The 22,276-nt window shown below is 39.7% G+C and overlaps 1 protein-coding gene across 4 annotated transcripts in view; it reads left to right on the top strand.

Moving 5' to 3' along the window:
* Nucleotides 1-22,276, top strand: part of PCSK5 (proprotein convertase subtilisin/kexin type 5) — a 449,573-nt gene that overhangs the window by 158,568 nt on the left and 268,729 nt on the right. For all 4 annotated transcript variants that reach the window (XM_044265871.1, XM_044265870.1, XM_044265868.1 and 1 more), the window contains exons 6-7: nucleotides 4,474-4,562; nucleotides 8,216-8,388. In XM_044265871.1, coding sequence (XP_044121806.1) covers nucleotides 4,474-4,562; nucleotides 8,216-8,388 — 262 coding nt within the window. The remainder of the gene's footprint in view (nucleotides 1-4,473; nucleotides 4,563-8,215; nucleotides 8,389-22,276) is intronic.

Raw genomic sequence — 22,276 nt, 5'->3', positions numbered from 1 at the left:
TAAACCCAGCCAGCCTGGAGCTGGATTTTTAAAAGCACAAGGATGGCAGTGAAGTGAGAAAACACTTGTATAAAACAGAACCCTTGATGCATCATCTAGTCCAGCCTCAAAGAATTTACAAAGATAAAAGCAAACAACATGACCACCTAAATGGACTGTTCACCCACCACATGGGGAAAACATCACCATGAAAATAATCCAGCAGCAAAAAGAACAGAAGTAGATTGAAATGTTTGAGAATTATTACATATAATTCATATATATCAAGAAATGTATGTTTCAGTACACAGAATTGAACAGGTTTTTTTTTTTGGAGAAACTATTCAAATTAACCAGGTGGGTTTGAAAAAGAACTTCAAAAAAAAGTAAATGAAACATATAACACTTAACACGAATAATGCAATGATGGGCTAAATAGCAGGTTAGGCAAGGCTGAAGATAAGTGAAATACAGAACTGAGCAGATTATGGGGAGAACAGCCTAAGGAGAGAAAGCTATGGGAAATCTGAAGGTGAAATGGAAGATTAAGATAGCTTTCAAAGGTAGCAGCTGAGACTCTTGATGATTTAAGCATTAAATCACAGGTCTAGGAATTCTAAGAATTTTTAAAAATTCAAACATTCAATGTCTTATGAATTTTCAGAGTAGAAAAGACAAAGAGAAGATCTGAAAAGTGCCCAGAGAGAAATAGAATGCCAAGATGGCTGATTTCTCATCAGAAACAACAGAAGCTTGAAGATAGTGGAATGGCATTTTTGAAGGGTCATTAATCTAGATTGCTATGCCCCAGTATAATTATTTTTAAAAAACAACAGTAAAAGTCAATTTCTAAGGCCACCAAGAGACTCCCTGATCGATGCATTTATACAATATTCTTCAGAAAAAAAAAAAAAAAACCCGCGATCCTAGAAGGAGTTCTAACTAAAAAAACAAATAGAGCAAAGAATATTTGTATATCTAAACAAACGTTGATTATTCAGATTAATGACACTAATGGGTTAGTTTCCAAAGTCAAAAATTCCAATGTATAACTGTAATCATGGGGATTTCATGTGCTAAAGAGTAATCACATTTAAAACATTCTAGTCTGTGGGACACTGGGGTGATTTAATCAGTTAAGCATCCGCCTTCGGCTCAGGTCCTGATCCCAGGGGCCTGGGATCAAGTCTTACATCGGGCTTCTTGCTCAGTGGGGAGCCTGCTTCTCCCCCTGCTTGTGCTCTCTGTCTCTCTGACAAATATATAAAGTCTTTTAAATAAATAAATAAAACATTCTAGTCTGTATCGTTTGGAAAAAATTGAAAAACGTATTGATGACTTTTAGACTTTGTGAAGTTAGGTATCCTTAAGCAAATAGCAAATAGCTACAGTAAGCATTAATGTAACAATGGGATTTAGTCTCTGTAAATGGACCTATTCTTTGGTTAAAGACAAAGGTAGCCTAGCTTCAACAAAATGTAATTATATTCTATTTATAAGAGATATAAGGGGCGCCTGGGTGGCTCAGTTGGTTAAGCAACTGCCTTCGGCTCAGGTCATGATCCCAGAGTCCTGGGATTGAGTCCCACATCAGGCTCCCTGCTCAGCGGCGACCCTGCTTCTCCCTCTGACCTCTTCCCTCTCATGCTATCTTTCCCATTCTCCTCTCTCATTCAAATAAATAAATAAAATCTCTTGGAAAAAAAAAAAAATACTCAAAATTTTGGGGCACCTGGGTGGCTTAGTTGGTTAAGTGGCTGCCTTTGGCTCAGGTCATGTTCCCAGGGTCCTGAGATCAAGCCCTGCATTGAGCTCCCTGCTCAGCGGGGAGCCAGCTTCTCCCTCTCCCTCTACCTGCTGTTCTGCCTACTTGTGGTCTCTCTCTCTGTGTATCAAATAAAAAAAAAAAAAAAAAAAAAAAAAGAGGGAGGTATAACTGATAAGAACACAGAATGCTTAATAGTAAAGGGGACAAAGAGGTATGCAATTTAATTATTAGCCCGGTTATTAGCCTGGTTTCTTTAACTTTTGTTTTGTTTTGTTTTTACTGCAGGAATCCCAGAGTTTTACTGCATTTTCATAAATAGTTTCACTAGGAAGATTTAATCATTCCATTCTAAATAAAATAAAAATTGACAGAACTGCAGAAAACAATATCAAATCCACAATACAATGAACAAACTTGTCATAACAGACTCAAATAACAATTGGAGAAGGAGAATCAGATCCTTATGATCCTGTAGCACTTTTCTTAGTTAATGATGGATATAGTGAAGTTTAAGAACAATGGACTCATAAAGGGAATTTGACATGTGAAGAAAAACTAACTTACACCATGAAATGATATGTAATCAGAGACTAATGAAGAATCATAGTAAATACTTGCTGAGCTCAGGGGTACAATTAGTAGTTCAGCTTGTAATTTACAAAAGAAATCTTTTTTTTTTCTTTTAAAAATGGATCATTTTTTTTTGATGATGAAAGGGGTATGACCAGATATCAGTAGGGCAAAATAATTACGAGTGCATCAGAATTAATTGCTGTGTGGAACACCCTAAACTTGTCATAAGTACAATTGCTATGTTCCAAATAACACATATGGAAATGTATATACAATAGCTATGATGGGAAAACCATAAGAAATTTTGGGCAAAAGACATAAACGATTATTTTCAAAGCAAGAAATAGAAATAGCTAATAAATATTTGAAAAGATGGACAATAACAAATGTAATCTGAGGGGATAAAAAGAGAAGCAACAGTGAGATAACATTTTTCATGTCAGATTGGCAAGGATGAAAAGATTAAAAAACTCATACCTAGGGATTTATAGACATGGGTCTGTTCAGATATTTTCTCCATTCTTCATAATGTCATATGAGTAGGCTTATGGTCTTTTTTTTTTTTTTTGGTCATGCATAAAAATATGTTTTTTAATAATATTTATCCGTCTTGCAAAGGTTTTTTTTTTTTGAGGTTTGGTTTTATTACTTTAATCTTCCATTAACAACTTGACAATATATTCTGCGCTCTTTGATCCAGTCATTCCACTTGTAGAATTTATCCCAAGTTATCAAAGTATATACATTTTTCATAGCCTTGTTACTCTCAGTGAAAAACTGGGTCAATTTCCAAAAATCAAGCACATGAGAAATAGATTATAGGTGGGGTACCGTTTAAAAGATGACAGGGGTAATAGCTTTTAAACAACATACAGGCTAATATTGACATAGTAAGATAAGTATGACATTAGTAAGTGGACTAAGCAGAACATATATTTCTGTTATATGAACTTGCATGTGTACCTATTTGTAAGCAGTCACTCATTTACAGTTGTACAGATGGTAGTCCCTGCCCATGACAAGCATGGTCTATGCTGTAAAATAAAAAATAATGACATAGTATTTGGGGGACCTGAGTCTTAGTCACTGTTAGGCTGATTTCACTCTATCTCTTTATATCTTAGGGCCTCCTTAAGCATCCCCATCTCTAAAAATGAGGGTGAGGGATTGAGCCTTGGACTTCATTAGCAATGACTAATACACCTGTAGCGGTTGTCATATGCCTCATATCCCTGTTTCTGCATCCAGGGCAGATAGTAGCCACTAGCCCTAGTCTCCTTTTCCTGGGCTCAGCCAGACCTCGGGATTCTTCTCAACAGAGCGTTAGTTAAACATTTCTAAACAGATTGTACTTTGCACTTGGAACTTCTTTGCTATCCTTGCATGTGATGGTCTTAGAAGTCCTTTCAACAAAAGGATTTTTTCTGAGGAACAAAGTCGCTGTGATGTGAAATAAAAGGAATGTTTTCTAGAAAAAGGCGTCTGCTTTTCTGGTAGCCGCATTTTTAGTGGTGGAAACAGGTGAAATAAATACTAATGATACATTTTATTAAATAACAGATTTCATGTCATTTATATAAAACAAGTACCATGGACTATTTCACGTTGTTTGCTCGTACAAAATCTTAGAAATCCAGTATATAGTTACAGCACATCATATTTTAGATGACATTTCACTGCAGATACTTGATCTCTACTTGAATTTACAGTAAGAAGCAGATTCGCATATACTGACTCTCTTAAATTTCGTAATAATCGAATTGAGTGCCAGTTCCTTAATTAAAATTAAAGTTGAGATAAGGTCACCTAAGCAGCACTTAGTACTCAATAACCACAGATGGTTGGTAGTTACCATATTGGACAATGGAAGTTTAGAGAATACAAAGAAACACACTATTCGAGTTTAACTTTCAAGGAGATTTCCTGATTGGGAAATCAAGGTATGAGGAATATATATATCAAGCAGAATCCGAAACAGAATATAATTAAAAGTTGGCAGTGGGTAGGCTAAGGGCTTCTTGGGTAGAAGTTCCAGAAATATCCACAGCTTGATGCAGGCTTCATGCCGTTGGAGTCCAGCTGGTGGAGATGACGTGGCGCGTTGGGAAGAATGGAGTGTCTTACTTGAACACGTGTGTGTGTTCTCCCTGCAGGCATGGGACCCGCTGTGCTGGAGAAGTGGCAGCCGCAGCAAACAACTCTCACTGCACGGTCGGAATTGCTTTCAATGCCAAGATCGGAGGTACGGGAAACACATGTGGGTAGATGGAGAACTCTTTAGAGCTCAAGGCAGGGCTGCGTTGGCCAAGCCGCGTTCAACTCCTGCCGAAAATGACCATCTTCACTTGTGTTATTAAATAACGTTCAGGGCTTTTGAAGCAGTACCCCTCTGGGGGTGCGAGCACAGATGTTTCTTGATTTAAAACAGGCATGAAGAACATGTCCAGTCCTGAATTTGGGGTCATTGACATCTGTCCCAATCTATCCAGTGGCTGCCTGGGTCGGAAAGAACTGATCACCTTAATATCAGCCCATAGTGTCTCTATGGAGAGAGACATTCTGAAAGTAGTGTCAGAACAGAAAATCCTTTTTTTTTCCTTTTTCCTTAAGTTTTACCGAAAGTTCCTTTTTAATGGAAATTAAAGTGGGAAATGCTATAATCCCCTTTTGTAGACCCATAATAGAGCAATAGAGTTGTTGTTGTTAATCCCAGATTATGTATGTACATTACACACACATGCACAAACTCAGATGTGAGTATGCCTACCACAAGGACCTGACTAAGGGAGTATCAGCGTAGGGTAGGCCTTGACAGAAGCAAACGCCTTCATATTTGTAATCATCCTTGTCAGCTGTCACCTGATACCACAGGCACATGGTAAGAGACAGGATAGATCCTAGTGGCTCGAAGGTGTCCCCTAGGAGGTTTTTCTAACCAGTGTTGCAGATGAATGACCTTCCTGGTAACTAGACTGACATCTTCATTTCCAGTACACTATTGTTGCCAAGTGGTATATAGAATTGGACTTGAAATAAAAATAATTGTCCTTCCTAGAGTAAATGTAGAGATCTCGTAACGTGACATATTGAGGGTATTTAGTAACGGTGCTAAGAAAAGGTTCCTGACACTACCTCAAATATCAGTGCTCAGTGCATTTGACCTCTTTTTGTCCTTTATTTCACACTGAATTCTTAGAGTATGGCAGCTTGTTAACCAGTAATTAGCTGTACTCTGAGACCATCTGCTGTGCGTCAAGGGGAAGTTCATGAGGGAGCTAAGGAAAGGAGACAGAAACTTCCCCTGAAGAACGATGAGGGTGCCGGACACCCTTGATAGTCTCAAGAGTGTCCAGTGACCATGGTAGCTGCTAATCAACCCTGCTTGCTGTCCCAGACACAATACACAGAGTCCCTCACATGTACCAACACACGTCCATGTCCGCGTCCTCCCTCTCCCGTGCTAACCCAGCATTCACTGACCTTGAGGGACTGAAGGAACAAAATCACAGACAAGCTGCCGATCTCGCCAAATAGGGCTTCAATAAGAAAATGAACGGATGGCAGTGACTCACCAATGTTCTGTCATCCCCCAAACAGGAACCTTCTGAATTATAAATTAATCGCTCCCCCCCTCCCGGTCCCAAAGCATGAAGGCGTACAGTCAGATAAAGAAAAATGGACCTTCCATCTTAAAACTTGAGGAAACAAAAATAATTACTTGTTAATATTTGGTCAGAAAAGGAATATTACCCTCTAGATATAATTTCATCAAGCTTTTTTTTTTTTTTTCCCCAGACTTCCATCAGTTGCGTGATCTAGAAATTACACCTAAATATTGTGTAACTACTCTGTGTTGGTGTTTGGAATTTCCAGTTAGGTTTTTTCAGGCAGTGGTACAACCCAGTGTTTATTTCTTTGCACCGATAAAATACAGTTGATCCTTAAACAGCACAGGTTTGAACTGCATGTGTCCACTAAAATACATTTTTTTTAGTATATATGATACAGTACTATAAGTGGACTATGCTCTCCATAAGATTTTCTTAATAACCTTTTCTTTTCTCGAACTTACTTTATTGTAAGAATATAATCTGTCATGCACATATCATATAAAATATGTGTTCATCAACTGTGTATGTTATCAGGAAGGCTTCCAGGCAATAGTAGGTTATTAGTAGTTACGTGTTTGGGGAGTCAAGGTTGTATGTGGATTTTTAACTGCATGGTGTTGTGGGAGGGTTAGCGCATCTAACCCTGAGTTGTTGAAGGGTCAACTGTAGCTCCATTTTATCCTTTGAAATAGCAAGAAGTAAAAATGGAGGGCATACGAAATAGTTCTTGTTTTCAGTAAAAACCGTGCAGATGAATTTTGAATATTCATGTCAAATTAAACCAAACCAGTGGCTGCTTACGACCCAGTACACACAAAGAGTATCCAGCTGGACATTCTACTTCCCTAAAACAGAGTGCTGAAAAGCCTTCTAAGTACAGTTTCCTTTTGGTAATTTTAAAGTAATGTATTTATAACCCTTATGATCCACGTCACTTGTCTATACATCGCCTTTAAAAATCCAGAGGTCTCAAGGAAATGACAGTCAAGAGATATTACAAGCAAGCGCAGTGTCTTTAGGGGCGCTTGGAGGAAATGTAATGTGTCCCGAGTGTTGGCTTCCACTGTTCTTTTAGAAGTAATTATTCAAGGGTATAGTGACCTATCTGTCATGTAGCTGAGAAAGGTTCCCCTGGAAATATGGCAGAATGTCACCAGTTAAGTGTCGTCTGTCTCTGGCCTCATGGTCATTTTTTCTGTTTTGTATGTTTGCAAATTTTAGAGTTTAAAGTTAAACATTTTTTTAAAGCACAAAGAAGGTGTAATCTTTTCAAGAATTTGTTGATTTTTCCACTAGAAGTCCCACCTCAAACCTCCTAGTATCAAAGCTGCCTGACTAGGGGTTTTATTATTTAAGCCCCATGTGTCGGTGGCCAGAAAAACTTGAAATCCCGCTAGAGAACAAGATTTTTCTAAGGAGGAAACTTGAGCCGTAAAGATAGTATTGTAAAATAATACAGCATCTCAGTGGTGCTTTTTAGCTTAAGCTGAAGGAGATCTATGTTTACTTCACAATTAGATGTTTCATTGTTGTTCAGAGTCTCCAGAATAGAAGGCAGAGAGAAGGCCTGACATTTGACGTGTAATTTATTCTTGAGTGTCTGTGTCTATTTTTTTCCTGTTAAGGTTAATAACAAATCCCTGTCTGTCTGGCGGGAATATACGTAAATGAAGATTAATGACCAAACATGGTTAAAACACTTTGAGAAATAATTGATGTGTTACATGCACAGAGAGCATTCTCATTTATTATTTGACTTATAAATAACTTGGCAAAGAAATAATATATTAAGTCACATCAGTCTCACAGATTAGGAGATAATATTGAGAGAGGAAATTAGACCAACCTAACTTGGCAGCTTTCCAAATTTTGTCAACCCGCTAAGGTCAGAATGCTTTATACCAATTATGAACACAAGTTACCTAATAAAGAGAAATTTAGGGAAGATGGATTGCTTGAGGCTCTCTGTCAAGTACTCTCTGAAGACAGGGATAAAGAGAAGGGAGAGATTGTGGGATCTTTAAAAAAAAGAGAATAATGGATTAAAAAAAAAAAAGGTTTTAAAGAAGTTTTGTTCTCTCATGTACGACGCAACTTACTTTCTCTCCAAGAAAATTTTGGAAGAGTCTGCATTATCTTTTTCAGGGGGGAGAAGGTGCTCTCTTAAGTGTTGATTAAATGTTGATTCTTTGCCCCCCAATTGCTGTAATTGGAATATGTCTTGAGCTGTCTGGGGGTTCTATACTGAATGCTCTATTCAAGCTAATTCCCTTCTGTCTGGAAGGGGTTCGGATGCTGGATGGAGATGTCACGGACATGGTTGAAGCGAAATCGGTTAGCTTCAATCCCCAGCACGTGCATATCTACAGTGCAAGCTGGGGCCCGGATGATGATGGCAAGACCGTGGATGGACCAGCTCCCCTCACCCGCCAAGCCTTTGAAAACGGCGTTAGAATGGTAGGTTTTCAAAGCACCGTGGTTCATACTTTGGCCTTCGGTGATGGTTCTTGTGGGAAACCGTCTCCGCAACTGTGGGTTCCAGTTCTTGGGTCTAGAGGAATGGACAGAGTCCACAGCTGAGCCAGAAGACAGGTTTATAGAAAGAGGGACTGAACCCTTAGTATTGTGTGTTGCATCCGTTCTGCAAATGAGCTAAGAGCTAGAGTTTCCCCTGACAAGAAAAGAGGTGTATTTGGCTGCTTAGGTTTGCTCAAAGGAAATGCATCCGTTCATATGTGAATCTTGCTTTTGATGCAGTAAATTCTTAGCTCTGTGAGATGGAAGAGAAATGAAAATACTGAATCTCTCCAGCTGAGGTCATCCAGCAGTGCCCTTCTGGGCCTCTCCCTTTCACACACCCTTCCCAGGTTTCACTTCTCTCCCAGGACAGTATTCTTGTTATCCTGGCTCCCAAGTTCCCAAACCAGGCGACTCATCAGCATTTTTCTTCATTTCACTGAGAAATTCACACACCCCTCCTCCCCTCAAAAACTGACCAGGTAATCTACTGTAATAGAATTTCTCCTTCAAATTACCGCTCTTAAAAAAATCCCATTTTATTTTCATTAAATAAAAAATAAGGTCACCCTCTACTTGTAATCACGGAAGGAGGAGCGCTCCGTCCGAAGAACTCCTTTCTGTTTCTTACTTGTGAATGAAACCTTGGGTGATTTAAAGCATGCATTTTAATCGTGATCTGGGCCCTTCCTCCCTTTCCTTCATCATCTCTTTCTACGTTTTCTGTAATGGAAGCGCAGTCGGCTCTTCCTATCCTTTACCGTGTACCGTTTTCCCAGCCTCATCCCTATGCTCTACGATTATACAGCCCATTCTCTTCCACCAGCAAGCCTCCGTTAAAATGCTGCCTCTCCCCAGAAGCCTCGTCCCTGCCCGAACTAGAACCAAGCGCCAGCAATCCCTACCCTGCACCCACCAAACTGCGTATTCTTCCTGGTGTCACACAAAGTCATGATCATAGTGTGCTTTATGTCCGTTATTCTGGTCTGTGTCTTCCTCATTAAATTCTGTGTCCTGGGATAGCAGGGCTTATGCCCATCTTGAGAGGCTTCGCAAAACCCACAGAGTGCACGGAACTCTAGGGAGTGCTCAGTAAATGTTTGTTGAATTTCATTTAATTTACTACAAATTACGCCAGCCACGGGACGGTTGTGCATTTAGCCCAGATCTGGGGTGATGGAGTGTGTGCAGCAGGTTAATGCAGTGTTGGCACTGCATTAGTAACCCTGCTGCTTCCACCCTGGTGGGATTGGTGCTGGGGTGAACTCACAAGACTAAGCCAAGCTGTCTCCCGGTTCTTTCTTTCTTTCTTTTTTTTTTTTTTTTTTTTAAGATTTTATTTATTTATTTGACAGAGAGAAATCACAAATAGGTAGAGAGGCAGGCAGAGAAAGAGGAGGAAGCAGGCTCCCTGCCGAGCAGAGAGCCTGATACGGGACTGGATCCCAGGACCCTGAGATCATGACCTGAGCTAAAGGCAGAGGCTTAACCCACTGAGCCACCCAGGCGCCCTCCCAGTTCTTTTGAAACAGACTGGAAGGGAAGCTTACACACTCGTTCAGAATATACTTCCTAACTGAAAGATAGTTCAGGCTTGGTTAAGACATCCTTTCTAGTTCTGTCCATTTTTAGGTACTCGAGAGCCCTTTAAAGCTATAGAATAGTGTTTTAAATTGCTTTGCCTAGAATTTTCCTTTCAAGGTGTCTGAACATCAAATGAATGTGCTCTAAGTAATCTGGAGATTTCATTACCAAAGCCCTAGACTGCAGAGTAGTATTCTCTCCAGGCCATCCACAGAATGGTCATTCAAGTGAAAGAGATCAAACTTAGTTCATACTTAGTTTTTGGATCGTATGTGTATGGCTTTTGATAAAATAAAAAGAGTAGGCTGGGATTTCTCATTGGTATAATGTATTAGTAATTAGTAATTACTAATCTCAGTAGCATACATATTGAGATAATGGGGACCGATGTTTTTCAAGTTTTTGCTAAGAACCCTCATTCAGTGGTAATCTCATCTGGAACTTCAAGGTGTAAAACAAAAATCTGGTACTTCGGTAGGAGGAGGAAAGGGTTAAGAAAGATCATCTGAGGAAGCTGTTCAAACTTATGGGAAGATTATATTTAGAAACCGTTGTGAAAAAAAATTACTCTATATTCATTATTAAGTACTAAAGTAACTCATGATTATGAAAATAAATCCTACTACAAAGATGAAATTAAAAACAGATTCCCCACACAAATAGATAACCATTGTTTTTGGTGGTTTTTTAAAAGATTTTATTTATTTATTTGTCAGAGAGAGAGAGAGAGAGAAGTGAGAGAGAGAGAGACTGGGCATAAGCAGGGGGAGCGGCAAGCAGAGGGAGAGGGAGAAACAGGCTCCCCATTGAGCAAAGAGCCCAATGCGGGGCTTGATCCCATAACCTGAGCTGAAGGCAGACACCTAACCGACTGAGCCACCAAGGCATCCCCTAGATAACCATTATTAAGAGTATGGATTCCACCTTTCCCTACTTCCATGTGCATTTCCACAGCAAACAGGGACCACTTGCCTCTATGTTGCTGTTTTTACTTAACTGTGTGTGACAGGCATTCTTCCAGGGTAATTCATGATGATAGAACTCTTTTGTATTATAATGTTTCACCCTCTTTGGAATATGGTAATACCATAATTTATTCAACATTTCGCTGAAGATCTTTCAAGGTTTTAATCTAAAAAAGGTGAGGGGGCATTTAGCTATTCATTTTTTAGAGTTAAGGTAGTAACAAAAGAAATAACTTTTGAAAAACAATAGACTATTCTCTAGCTGCTGTCATGGCACATACAATTATGGAAGACCAGCAGCGACCCATTTAAATGTGTTTAGATTATTGGAAAAAAAAATTAAAAAAAAAATGTGTTTAGATTAACAGGATAGAGGTTTAGTGTGTTTACACGTAGGCTTCGAACTCAACCAGCCAGAGTTCCGGATCTGTCATTTACTGCTTTCTGACCTGAAACAAATCAAACTACCTCTGCTCCCATTTCCTCATCTAAAGTAAGGCAATAAAAGTTCTCCCAGAGATGTTATGAGTGTTAGATGATAATGCTGCTAAAGCTATTGACAGAATCCCTGGAATATAATAGGTGCTTAAGAAATACACTTTATAGGTATCTGTGCATGTAAATATACATATTTTTTTTCAGAGAAGAGATCATGTCCTTTCAAAAAACTTTCTAGTTCTCCTCAGTCCCCGAACCTTGTGTACCGTTTCTGTACTACAGAATTCTAGATGATCCCATAGAGTTACTTGTAGTGGTGGTAGTTAAGTATAGAGAAATCAGCATAGACTTCCTGTGTTCTTGCCTGTCATAGGCTTTTTTCTTTCTATGTCTGTACTCACCTTCAATTTCATTTGCCCTTAAAGCACCTCTTCCATTTCGAGGTAACCTCCTGATACACAAATTCATTCTACTTATCTATGTTCGTCGTCTTGAATTTAATTTATATTTTCCCAAGGGAAGTTTCTCTAAATATCTATGAATATATAATTTAACATTTTTAAAGCAGTATATTAGCTTTCCAGAAGAAAGAAACGTTCCACTTCTTTATTATCGAGCACCAGATGGCACAGTACATTCTATAGTCTTCGAGATTTTATTCTAATTCGTGTTCTTTATATAATTGTCAAACATATAGAAAATGATAGGATGAAAACTTTATACAAAGTTAGATTATAAAGTGCAACTAAGAAATGAGTGATTTATTGGCTGCATGACTTAAGGAATGAGGGAATAAATAACTACTAAAATAAGTCCCTCAGGTAGCTGGGTAAAACCCTGTGTGATCGCTTAAAGTCACTCTGGCCTGTTAGGGTTTTAACTACATCACTTACAAAAATACAGGAATTTGACATTTATATATTCTTTCTATAAAATGTAGTGAGCTCCCACTTCCTGTACCACATGGATAAAGCAATGAAGGCAACATCTAAGTTTTATATGCAACACATGAAACTCTGGACATTCTAGCAGCAAGACAGGAAACAAACATCGACACCATCAAGATGATAAGCTAATGATAAGTGTTAGAAATGGGAAGAATGGGTGAGGGGGCAGGACAGAATTGTTCAGGAGGATAGAGAGTCCTTTCTGAAGAGGGGGGCACATGCATTGGGACACAGATTGTAAGAGGCTAGTCCTGTCGAAGGAATGAGTTCTGCAGAAGGAACAGCAAGAGGAAAACACCCCGAGGGGAGGGTGATTGGGGTGTGTTCGTGGAACAACATGCGGATTCAGGTGATGGGAGCAATGTGGGCGGAAAGCGGGCGGTAGGAGATGGTTTGGAGAGGGGCGGAAAGCGGGCGGTAGGAGATGGTTTGGAGAGGGGCGGAAAGCGGGCGGTAGGAGATGGTTTGGAGAGGTAGTTCAGGGCCGGCTCCGCAGGGCTTTGTAAACCATGGAGGGTGTTTGCGATCTATTCCATTGCGGAAAACGCTCCGAGGTTTTCCAAGTAGTGGCCCGTTGGGACCCAAAATTTTCAAAGGTCAGTGCCGTACAGGGAATGGACTCTGTGGGAGAGGGACAGGGAGGCGGGAGCGGAAGACTGAAGTGGTCCAGGAAAGAGGTGATCGTGAGCCGGACTTGGGGGGAGGGGGCAGCAGCGTCAGGACAAGTGGGGGGGGGGGTGGCAAGCAGGAGAAGCCTACATATCACACAGATTTTCACAAAGGAAATATATTTTGTTCAGGGGATCCAAGTATTGATCACATCCACTCCTTCTGCTTGCTAATCAGAAAATGTAGCAAATATTGGATTTCAAAATGCTCCCTGCTTGTTTTTCTATAACACAAGTATTGGGTTCAGTAGAATGTAACGCTCTTCAAAGACTAACAGAATCAGAATTGATTCAATTTACAGCCTGAGACAAAACTGTGTTGAACAAATCAAGTTACAATTGACAACTTGCTCTTTTCCCCAGAGACTGTATTTTAGTTGATGCTAAGGAGCTGTAAAATTAAATGCAGGAATTAGAGGTTCATAATTTGAGTTATGTACGATTAATAACGATGAGGATACCAGTAGTGGTAGTCATCCTAATAGTAATGATCCTAAAACACTCAACTTTTGTCAGTCTGTTAGCATATGGCCAGTCCTCTGAGCCCCAAAATAGATACCACGTTTTTTTCAGTTTTGTTTTTTTTCAATGTTCCAAAATTCATTGTTTATGCACCACACCCACTGCTCCATGCAATACGTGTCCTCCTGAATACCCACCACCAGGTCCCCCCCCCCGCCCCCCTCAAAACCCTCAGTTTGTCTCTCAGAGTCCACAATCTCTCATGGTTTTTCTCCCCCTCTGGTTTCCCCCAACTCACTTCTCATTTTTAATCTTCACAGTGGTCACCCAAGATAGGTCCTATTCTCCCCAGTTTTACAGAAAATAGATACTCAGCAGGGCTAAACAAGTCAGAATGCGGGCCTCAAAGCAATCGAATAAATTATTTTGTGTGTCATCATTTCCGCTTTATTCAGCACAACCGACCTCCTTGTACCATCCGTGACCGCATAGCAGAGCTTTTCCCCTGTTACTGTGGTGAATGAATTTCTCACCTTCTGCCTAATTCTACCTCCTCCATTTCTTCAGCGGATGCCTCAGCCTCTCGCCTCCACTGAAGACGCGTTTCAATCAGTCCTGTCTTCTTTCATCATCGAAACGTCCCTCCCCTGTGTGCTACTGTTGTCCACATCCTGTCTGTTCTTTCTCAGAAGACAGAGGGGAGGCTCTCTCTGTGGTTTTCTTCTATTTTTCCAATTACTCATTTCCAGAAGCCATTGTCCATACTTGTCCTCTACAAGCTCTTTTTCCACTGTCCCTTGAAGCCACTCATCAGAACCCTGACCCCTCACTGCACCGCGACTGTTCTTGTCAGGGCCACCGTGACCTTCCTCTGTGAAACCCAGGGCTCCTCTCTGATCCATTGTGTCATTTGTCCTGGTAAGGAGGCCTGCCTGCTTCTTCTGGTCCGCAATAAAATACACACGCTCCAACCCTTCACACCCCTTTTCTCCTTCTATTTAGTATATTTCCTTCTCTTGATGATGAATTGTCCCCCACCCCCCATAAAGGCTCGGAGACAGAATGTTTTGTTCTGTGCTAGATCCCAAGGACCCGCAAGAGGGTCTGTTGAGTGATAGGTGAGCAAACTTGGGTGAATTCCATGCCCATTTGCTGTACATACTGAATGAATTTATTTAAGGATCACACTTGCACTGGTTTTCTTTTTTTAATTAATAATATGGAAATGAGTTACTAATATACATGGTATATTCTGGTGATTAATACGCGCAGACCATGGATTTAGACCTCTCCGGTGGGTTCCAGTATGTTCTTAAGCATGTTCAAGTTAATTAGCCTCTCTGAGGATCAGTTTGTTCCTCTATAAAATGGAGCTAACTGCTAGTAATCACTTTATAGAACTGTTGTGAGGATTGTATGATTAATGCCTGTAAAATACACAGCAGAGTTTCTGGAACAAGTGAAGTCTATAATTATGTTATGAGTCTTCATCACTATCACTTCTGAAAAGGCCAGGGTAATAAACGTGAAATGCCAGTGATTGTGCAGAATACTGTAAAAAGCCTTAGTTGTCCAAAATCTCTGGGTTAGTGGATTAATTCATTTCATATTTCTGAGTGATCCTTAAAGAAGGTAAATATGACTCTTGAGAGTATTATTAAGGAATGACTAAAATAAATGGGACAGAATAGCCAAGAGATTTTTTCTGAATTCTATTCCACAAAACACTAATTAATGAAATACCTCAAAGAGGGGTGGGAGTGGGTGAAGGATTTTGCTATCAAATAGGCTCAAGAAACACTTATTTCCTCCCTTTCAAAACTTGAAAGATATAAAAGGCTCTGAGAAGTTCCGCAGTAGAGATGTGTGTAACTTGATTTACTCAACGTTCTAAACTTTACCCCAAAGCTTTTATTTTTGTGACTTGTTTTGAATTGGTGTTAAATTTAATTTCATTTTACATTGTTTGGAACTGCTTCACAAAGATTCAGCGAAATCCATTAGACCTTAAGAAACAGAACATTAGAACTGGAAACAGTTTGAGTGGCGGAATTGTTCTTACCAACATTTGTATGTTTGTTTCCTGGTAGATGTCACTCCGGTTCACTCCATCTACCTTCCTAAAATGTGTGATTTCTTCTTTTCTTCATCCAGTAAGTCTTTCTTTCCTATCTTCCTGAAAGTCTATGGAATGTGTCCTCTTGTCCTCACAATTAGAACCAGAATCTCTCAGATGGCCTTGAGCCCACAACATCCTTCCAAAGCTTCCATCCTCCTCGCTTGAGCTCCAACTTTCAATTCAGCATGAGCATTGCAGCCAAAGAAGTATTTTTTGGTATGTAAATCTTGTCCTTTGTCTTCTCTTTAAAACTCACTTCTCCCTAGGATTGATGAAGAATATTCTAAGCTTCTTAGAAGGCCACAAAGGTCTCTCACCATCTTTCCAGGGGTCTCAGAATCGAAATCTTAAGTGTCATCAAAGGGAAGGACCATTGAAATGTTACTCTTGTTCAAACTGACAGAATTCCACGTACCACGGTGAACCTTTGGCCTGCCTCCTCAGCATGCTTGGCAAAGACTTCCTTCAGGGGAAACGCTTTGCTTTGTCCACCCAGAAGGTTCTAAATAGGAAAATGGTTTTATAACATGAATGAGTCCGTTGACAGTGTTTCAGATATAAGTGACCCGAGTCTTGGTATCAGAATAAGAAGCTAACTGCCTGAGCTTTTCTTGGATAGGCTCTCTATTCATTCATGTATTCCTGATTGCATTCAGGAGACATCCACCTTGGGTGATTATCAATATTCCCGGTACTTTGTGAGCTGGTAGTGAAAGAAGAATAGCACCAAGCTGTTGCCTTTGGGAAGCTCACCATGTAATGTGGAATAAATGTTTTAAATAAAGTGTAAAGCAAATTCCCCAAGTCCCTTCAGTGGCTAGAATCTTGTAAACGATGAGGAGGACAGATTACACAGCACATAATTACAAAACTTTTTGTGTTCAGTCTAGTTGCCTTGCAGTCATTTTTCTTTTTTTCCCCCCATTTGGGTTATTAAATTTATTAATACTTGGTACCTTTTTACATTTGTCAGCAGATATCTCGCACACTGACAGCTTTTCAAGATTTCCTGACAAGGGTATTTAATAACATCCTTTAGAAAACAAGCAAAAAATTAGAACTGAATCTCTTGCTTTTTTCATAATCACACAACCCTTTATTCAGATTAGCAGTACTTCCCTTATTGTCTTAATCAAGAAATCGTTCTCGAGTCCCCATTACATACCAAGCACTGATTTGGCATTTATCTTACTCAGAGCTGGAGAAATCATGTGGTTCATTGCACATATTCTAGAAGCATAGAGTCTAGATTTCACTTAATTACACTATCTACAAGTATACTTTCAATTCCAGATCCTTTTTCTTTGGGATTATCCATGAAAGCCTTCCAGGGCATTCATAACAGAATCAATGTCAAGGGTGGGGAAACAAAATCGGGGGAAATCCAGATGACTGGCCCCTAATCTCCCTTCATGCCATCCTCTCTGTTTTCCAGATGGAAAGCAGGACATTTGATGAGCATCTATTACTACATGCCTGGCTGATGAGCCTCTTATGAAATCTCTGGTTAATGTATCCCTTTCCCATCATCAATTTCCTTTTCACTTTACCAGATAAGACACCTGATTGGATATTTGGAATATTTGCTGAAAACACAGAGTTTCTTTACAAGACCCTGACCCTTATATGCTCATACGTGCACATACACACGTTTCCCCACCCTTAAATTAAAGGCATATGTTCACCAGAAGAGGAGAGAAGTATAATGAGCTCGTATAATAAACGCAGTAATAATAATCATAATAAAATTAACCAATTCCACTTGGGAAGAATATATTTTTATCTGATACACATCTAGCTGTAGCAGGCTTGGTACCAGTTTGGATTTTAATAAATGACAGATTGCTGTTAAATTAGTTGGCAAATGTTTTAAAACTTTGGAACAGTCTGTGGATAGGCAAAGATAGACAAGAGTTTATTTAATACTGGCTCCACGTAATCAAAATTGACTTTAACTGGGGTTTGTTTTAAAAATCCTCCATTAGTATTTAACTGTATCCTGGTGGAAACTCTGTTTCTTTAGGACTGTAACAAAGCTAAGAAGGGATTTGCCAAATGGACCCAACCTAAGGTTTTCCGCTTTGGAAACAAAGAATCGTTTGTCTCTGTAAATACATATGTGGTTTCACATTCTGTAATCTTGACCAAGTTATCTGTTATCCAAGGATCAGATTTCGATTCCTATGTTATTGTGACCTATATATACTGACATATAGGGAAGGATGTGAAGCCCTTATCATAGGCATCATCCTACTATAGTCTGGATGTAGGAACTTACAGGGAAAATACAAAAATCATACAGGGATTGGATTAGGGTAAATTGAGGTCCAGACCAGTCCTGAATTTCTGTGATTCAAAGCATAAATTTAAGAAAGGTAATTGAAATTTTCTTTAACAAAACTTGGAAGTAGTTGGGATTAAAAAAAAAAAAAAAAAGCCACTGTGAAATAAACAAGGATGAATTGGACTGGGTTGATAATAACAAATGATTTTAAAGTACATAGAACTTTTTTTTAACAGATTTTGTTCATTTGCCCTGAGCTTATGGTTCTCCTCTTTTAAGAGGAAGACAATCAGACTTTAATATTCAGGGTTGTAAATGTTATGAAGACTTAATTCTGAGAACCACTTGGGTTAGGAATAAGGATGCTCTTCATGTGACCTCACCAGTTTATAGACTTGGAAACTAAGTCTTAGCAAAGTAGGCAACCTGACCATTATGAAGCATGAGTGTGGCCCTGACTCGGTCTGTCGTCTTCACCACCATGTTGTGTGAATCCATTGCTGTCGGGTGTGTCATATGGGCCTGTCTGTGTCCATTCTTTCTGTCAATGGTAGCTGTCATTATGGTCATGGAAGTGGACGCTACCACAGGGACCTCTCGCTTTCCTGAAGACCTGGGAAGCATGGTTGGGACAAATTGACTTGGCATATTCTCAACTTCATTGTATTGTCTCTTTCTCGTCCTCCCCGGAGACAAGCTGTGACAATGTAGAAAGTACTGACCTTCAAGTCACAGAGAGGTTGAAATCTTCTTGGTTTCCCTCCAGTGTTTTGACCCGGGTTAAGTTACTAAGTTATCAGAGCGTCTGCTTTCCTAAGGAAAAAAAAACTATGAAAATGCCCCTTTGTGAGCCCTCATAAGACTGGCTGAGACCACACATATGCAGTGTTCAGACATACTGCTTGTCTTCTCCTCAGAGGAGAGGCCATGTTTGATGAATCTTTAAGGACCTCAGTATCTACCACAGAATCTTGTAAATAATAGAAGCTTAGTATCAAGTGTCATCTTTTCAGAAGTGTGATTTGCTTTCACTGATATCAGGATTGTGTTTATGGGAAGAAACTATGAAGGGCTGATTTTCTGTGTTTCAGAAATGTTATGGGCTGCTTCACAAAGACTGAGGCTGTGACCTTCAAACCCCCTGGTGGGCTTTGCGGAGGGGTCAGGGGACAGCTTGCTTTCCCTTTCCCAAGCTGGGAGTTGGGACCAGTCCACCATGGTCAAGCGTTCTGTAACTTAACATAGAGAAGAGTAGAAACCCTTCATTACAGCTAGAGTTTCCCTCTGTCTTCCTTTCCAAATAACTTCCCAAACATTTGCAATAAATTCCTTTCATTCCTCTGTTGATAGTAAATACTTCTTTATTCTCTTTGAAAGGAATCTTTCAAATTTAACTCGTTTAATAGAAATTTAAAGGTATGGTATCTTCCTGGGCAGTTTCATAATAGGTACCTAATATTAATATTGGAAATGTCTTTCTCCATTTCATAAACCTGTCTCTGCTAAAACAATGCTGAGCATGATTTTGCCTTTGCTCTGGGATGGTCCAAGATACAGAAACTTTTCTCACATATGCTGTCTTTTTCTCCCCAAAATGGGAATGCGGGAATGATGGGTGTACCCAGAACGGCTGCATGGGTCTGATGGGGCGCCTGGGTGGTTCAGTTGGTTAGACGGCTGCCTTCCATTCAGGTCATGATCTAGGGGTCCTGGGATCAAGCCCTGTGTCAGGTCCGCTGGTCAGCAGGGAATCTGCTTCTCCATCTCCCTCTGCCTCTCCCCACCACTCATACTCTCTTTCAAATAAATAAATAAAATCTTTTTAAAAATTATTTAAAAAATTATTGTGATTAGTTCAGAGAGCATATAAGATTCACAGGTATTGTTATAGCGGGTTGGAATGAGGAATTGAGAAACATAATTTGCATGTTCCTCCTCCGAGCCAGCTTTTGAGGCACCCCCAGCCATGGGAAAACAGCTTCAGCAGGGCTTAAATCTTGGAGGCTGTGGGAGTGACCAGAAGTAAATAATAACCTGGATTCGCTGAGTTTCATTGAGTCCGATGAGAAAAACAAGGCCTGAGAAAAAATGGAGGATTGACCATTATGAGTTGACCATAGAAAAAATATTAATAGCAGACAATTATTTGGGAATTTTTGATTTGGCAAATGGGAGAAGGCAGGAAGAGAAAGGAGTTTTGTTTTGTCCAATCCACTACCGTTCAGCAGGTTTCCCTAAACCATATTATTACGCACTTTTAGGAACACTCCCGTTGCATTCCTAGTCAGTGGGGACCAGCATTTCAGTCGAGGTGGGAGTGGACCCATCTAGTTCTGACTCTGCCAGCTTCGTTTCCTTCATTTTCCAATGTAGGAATTTAAAATTTCGATGGATGAACCTCTCATGGGTCCAATTTTAAGTAATATCTATAGCACATGATTCAGCTCCAAATTTTCATTATATAAAGTTACTAAATGTACAGACTATCTAAAGGATCATAGGAATACAATTCTTTGCATGAAAACATATGTATTTCCATTAGTAAACACACCTGGTTTTTATTTCCAGGTAGGTAGATCCAGAAAAGGTAGCTCTTCTACCTTTTCTCCATGAAAGACTGATTTTCTTTTTCCAGTTATACTTCACAAATAAAGCGAAAGAAGTCCACACTGTTGTAATACTGTTGTTGGAAGCCAAGGACCACACTATTGTGCACTTTGGTGATAAACTGTCAAAAGCTATATTATGTGTGCAAACCCTCAGTGTTAACATTCTGAGGAAGAGGCAGCTCTAGGACAGGGTTGGTCCTACCAAGCCTTTAATGAGTGGATGTTCTACTAAATTTATACTCTGGCAGATAGGGTGGATAAGCAACTCACTTTTTAAAAAAATTTTTTTTCTATTCACATGATAAACATAAATGTAGCCTTTTATCAGGAACCTGAGTCTGGGGAAGTTATGAATTTATAGAATTAACTAATTTTTATGTTTATTTTGACCATTTTTTCCAAAATTCCAATTTTTCCAAATTCCTTTTATAAAACTGAGCTAAAGTCACCTTTAGATTCCCTGAGTTGAGGACATCAAGCTGCTCGTTCAGGTACTAGAATGTGAACAATGTTGTAAAAAGATGTAGCTTCTAAGTATAAATGAATTTATCATTTCACCAGAAATGCTTGCAAATACCATCACCAATAGTCAATTCCACAGTCACAAATTGAGTTCTCTATTCCTTATAAAGGGAATTTGTCTACCTTTGGTGTGTTTAGAAAACATATAAGAGGGCTTTTTGTTAAAATAATATGATTGCTAATAACTGCATCTAATATTTTCAACATACAAAGCCTACAAAACATTTAGAAAATGCTTAGTATTCACAGATGAGCCACCCATCATGTACACAGCAAATGAGAAGAGAGAAAACCTGACTAGGGGTGGAAAAGATGGGAGAGGTTGAGATGAAGGGGAAGAGAGGCTGAAGTCCTATCACACAAGAAAAGCTAGGAAGACAAAAAATGGGGAGAAACAGCTTACATTCACAAAAGCCTCCTTCACGTCACTTTTAGTACTTTAAAACTGCATTAATGACTGCATATGTATTTTCAGTATTTTTCAATCATCAATCATGCTTGGACAGGGTAAATAGCATAGAATGAGAAGAGTGAGGACCCACCCCCAGAGTGTTTTTTGTAAGTCAGTCTGTCGATGTTTCGACAGTCCTTCCGCCAAATTGGATTTAGGGCTACATGGCAGCCTGGGGTGTGGACATGCTAAAGTGGGTATGAATAGATTAAGAATAGCAGTTGGGGGGCGCCTGGGTGGCTCAGTGGGTAAAGCCTCTGCCTTCGGTTCAGGTCATGATCTCAGGGTCCTGGGATCGAGTCCCGCATCGGGCTCTCTGTGCGGTGGGGAGCCTGCTTCCCTCTCTCTCTCTCTGCCTGCCTCTCTGTCTACTTGTGATCTCTGTCTGTCAAATAAACAAATAAAATCTTTAAAAAAAAAAAAAAGGAATAGCAGTTGGGTTAGGCACTGGGGCCCAGAGAAGGTTGAACATCAGCAGGTGTTGGCTATCAGTTGAAATCGTCTTTGGGAAGAGTTGCTATGCATTTTCAATCCTAGAACGTTTGCTTGGAAATGAGTGGAATTAGTGAGCTGCTGGCTGCAGTCCAATTACCAAATAAACCATCATTGATGACAGTTTGGTTTTTCCTGGAAGTAGTTCTTCTGTTTCACTTAATGATTCTGAGAGCACAAGAATGAAATATTCTGAGAGTGGAAGTAGAATCCCAATGACACCTGTATACTCTCTACATCAGGCACTCTGACTCAAGGAGTGAGTAAATCATACAAATAAGGGTTGC

This window comes from Neovison vison, chromosome 9 (genome assembly GCF_020171115.1).
Source record: "Neovison vison isolate M4711 chromosome 9, ASM_NN_V1, whole genome shotgun sequence".
NCBI classification, from domain to species: domain Eukaryota; kingdom Metazoa; phylum Chordata; class Mammalia; order Carnivora; family Mustelidae; genus Neogale; species Neogale vison.
Note: the sequence above shows the minus strand (reverse complement) of the source record. Positions and strands in the feature narration are given on the sequence as shown.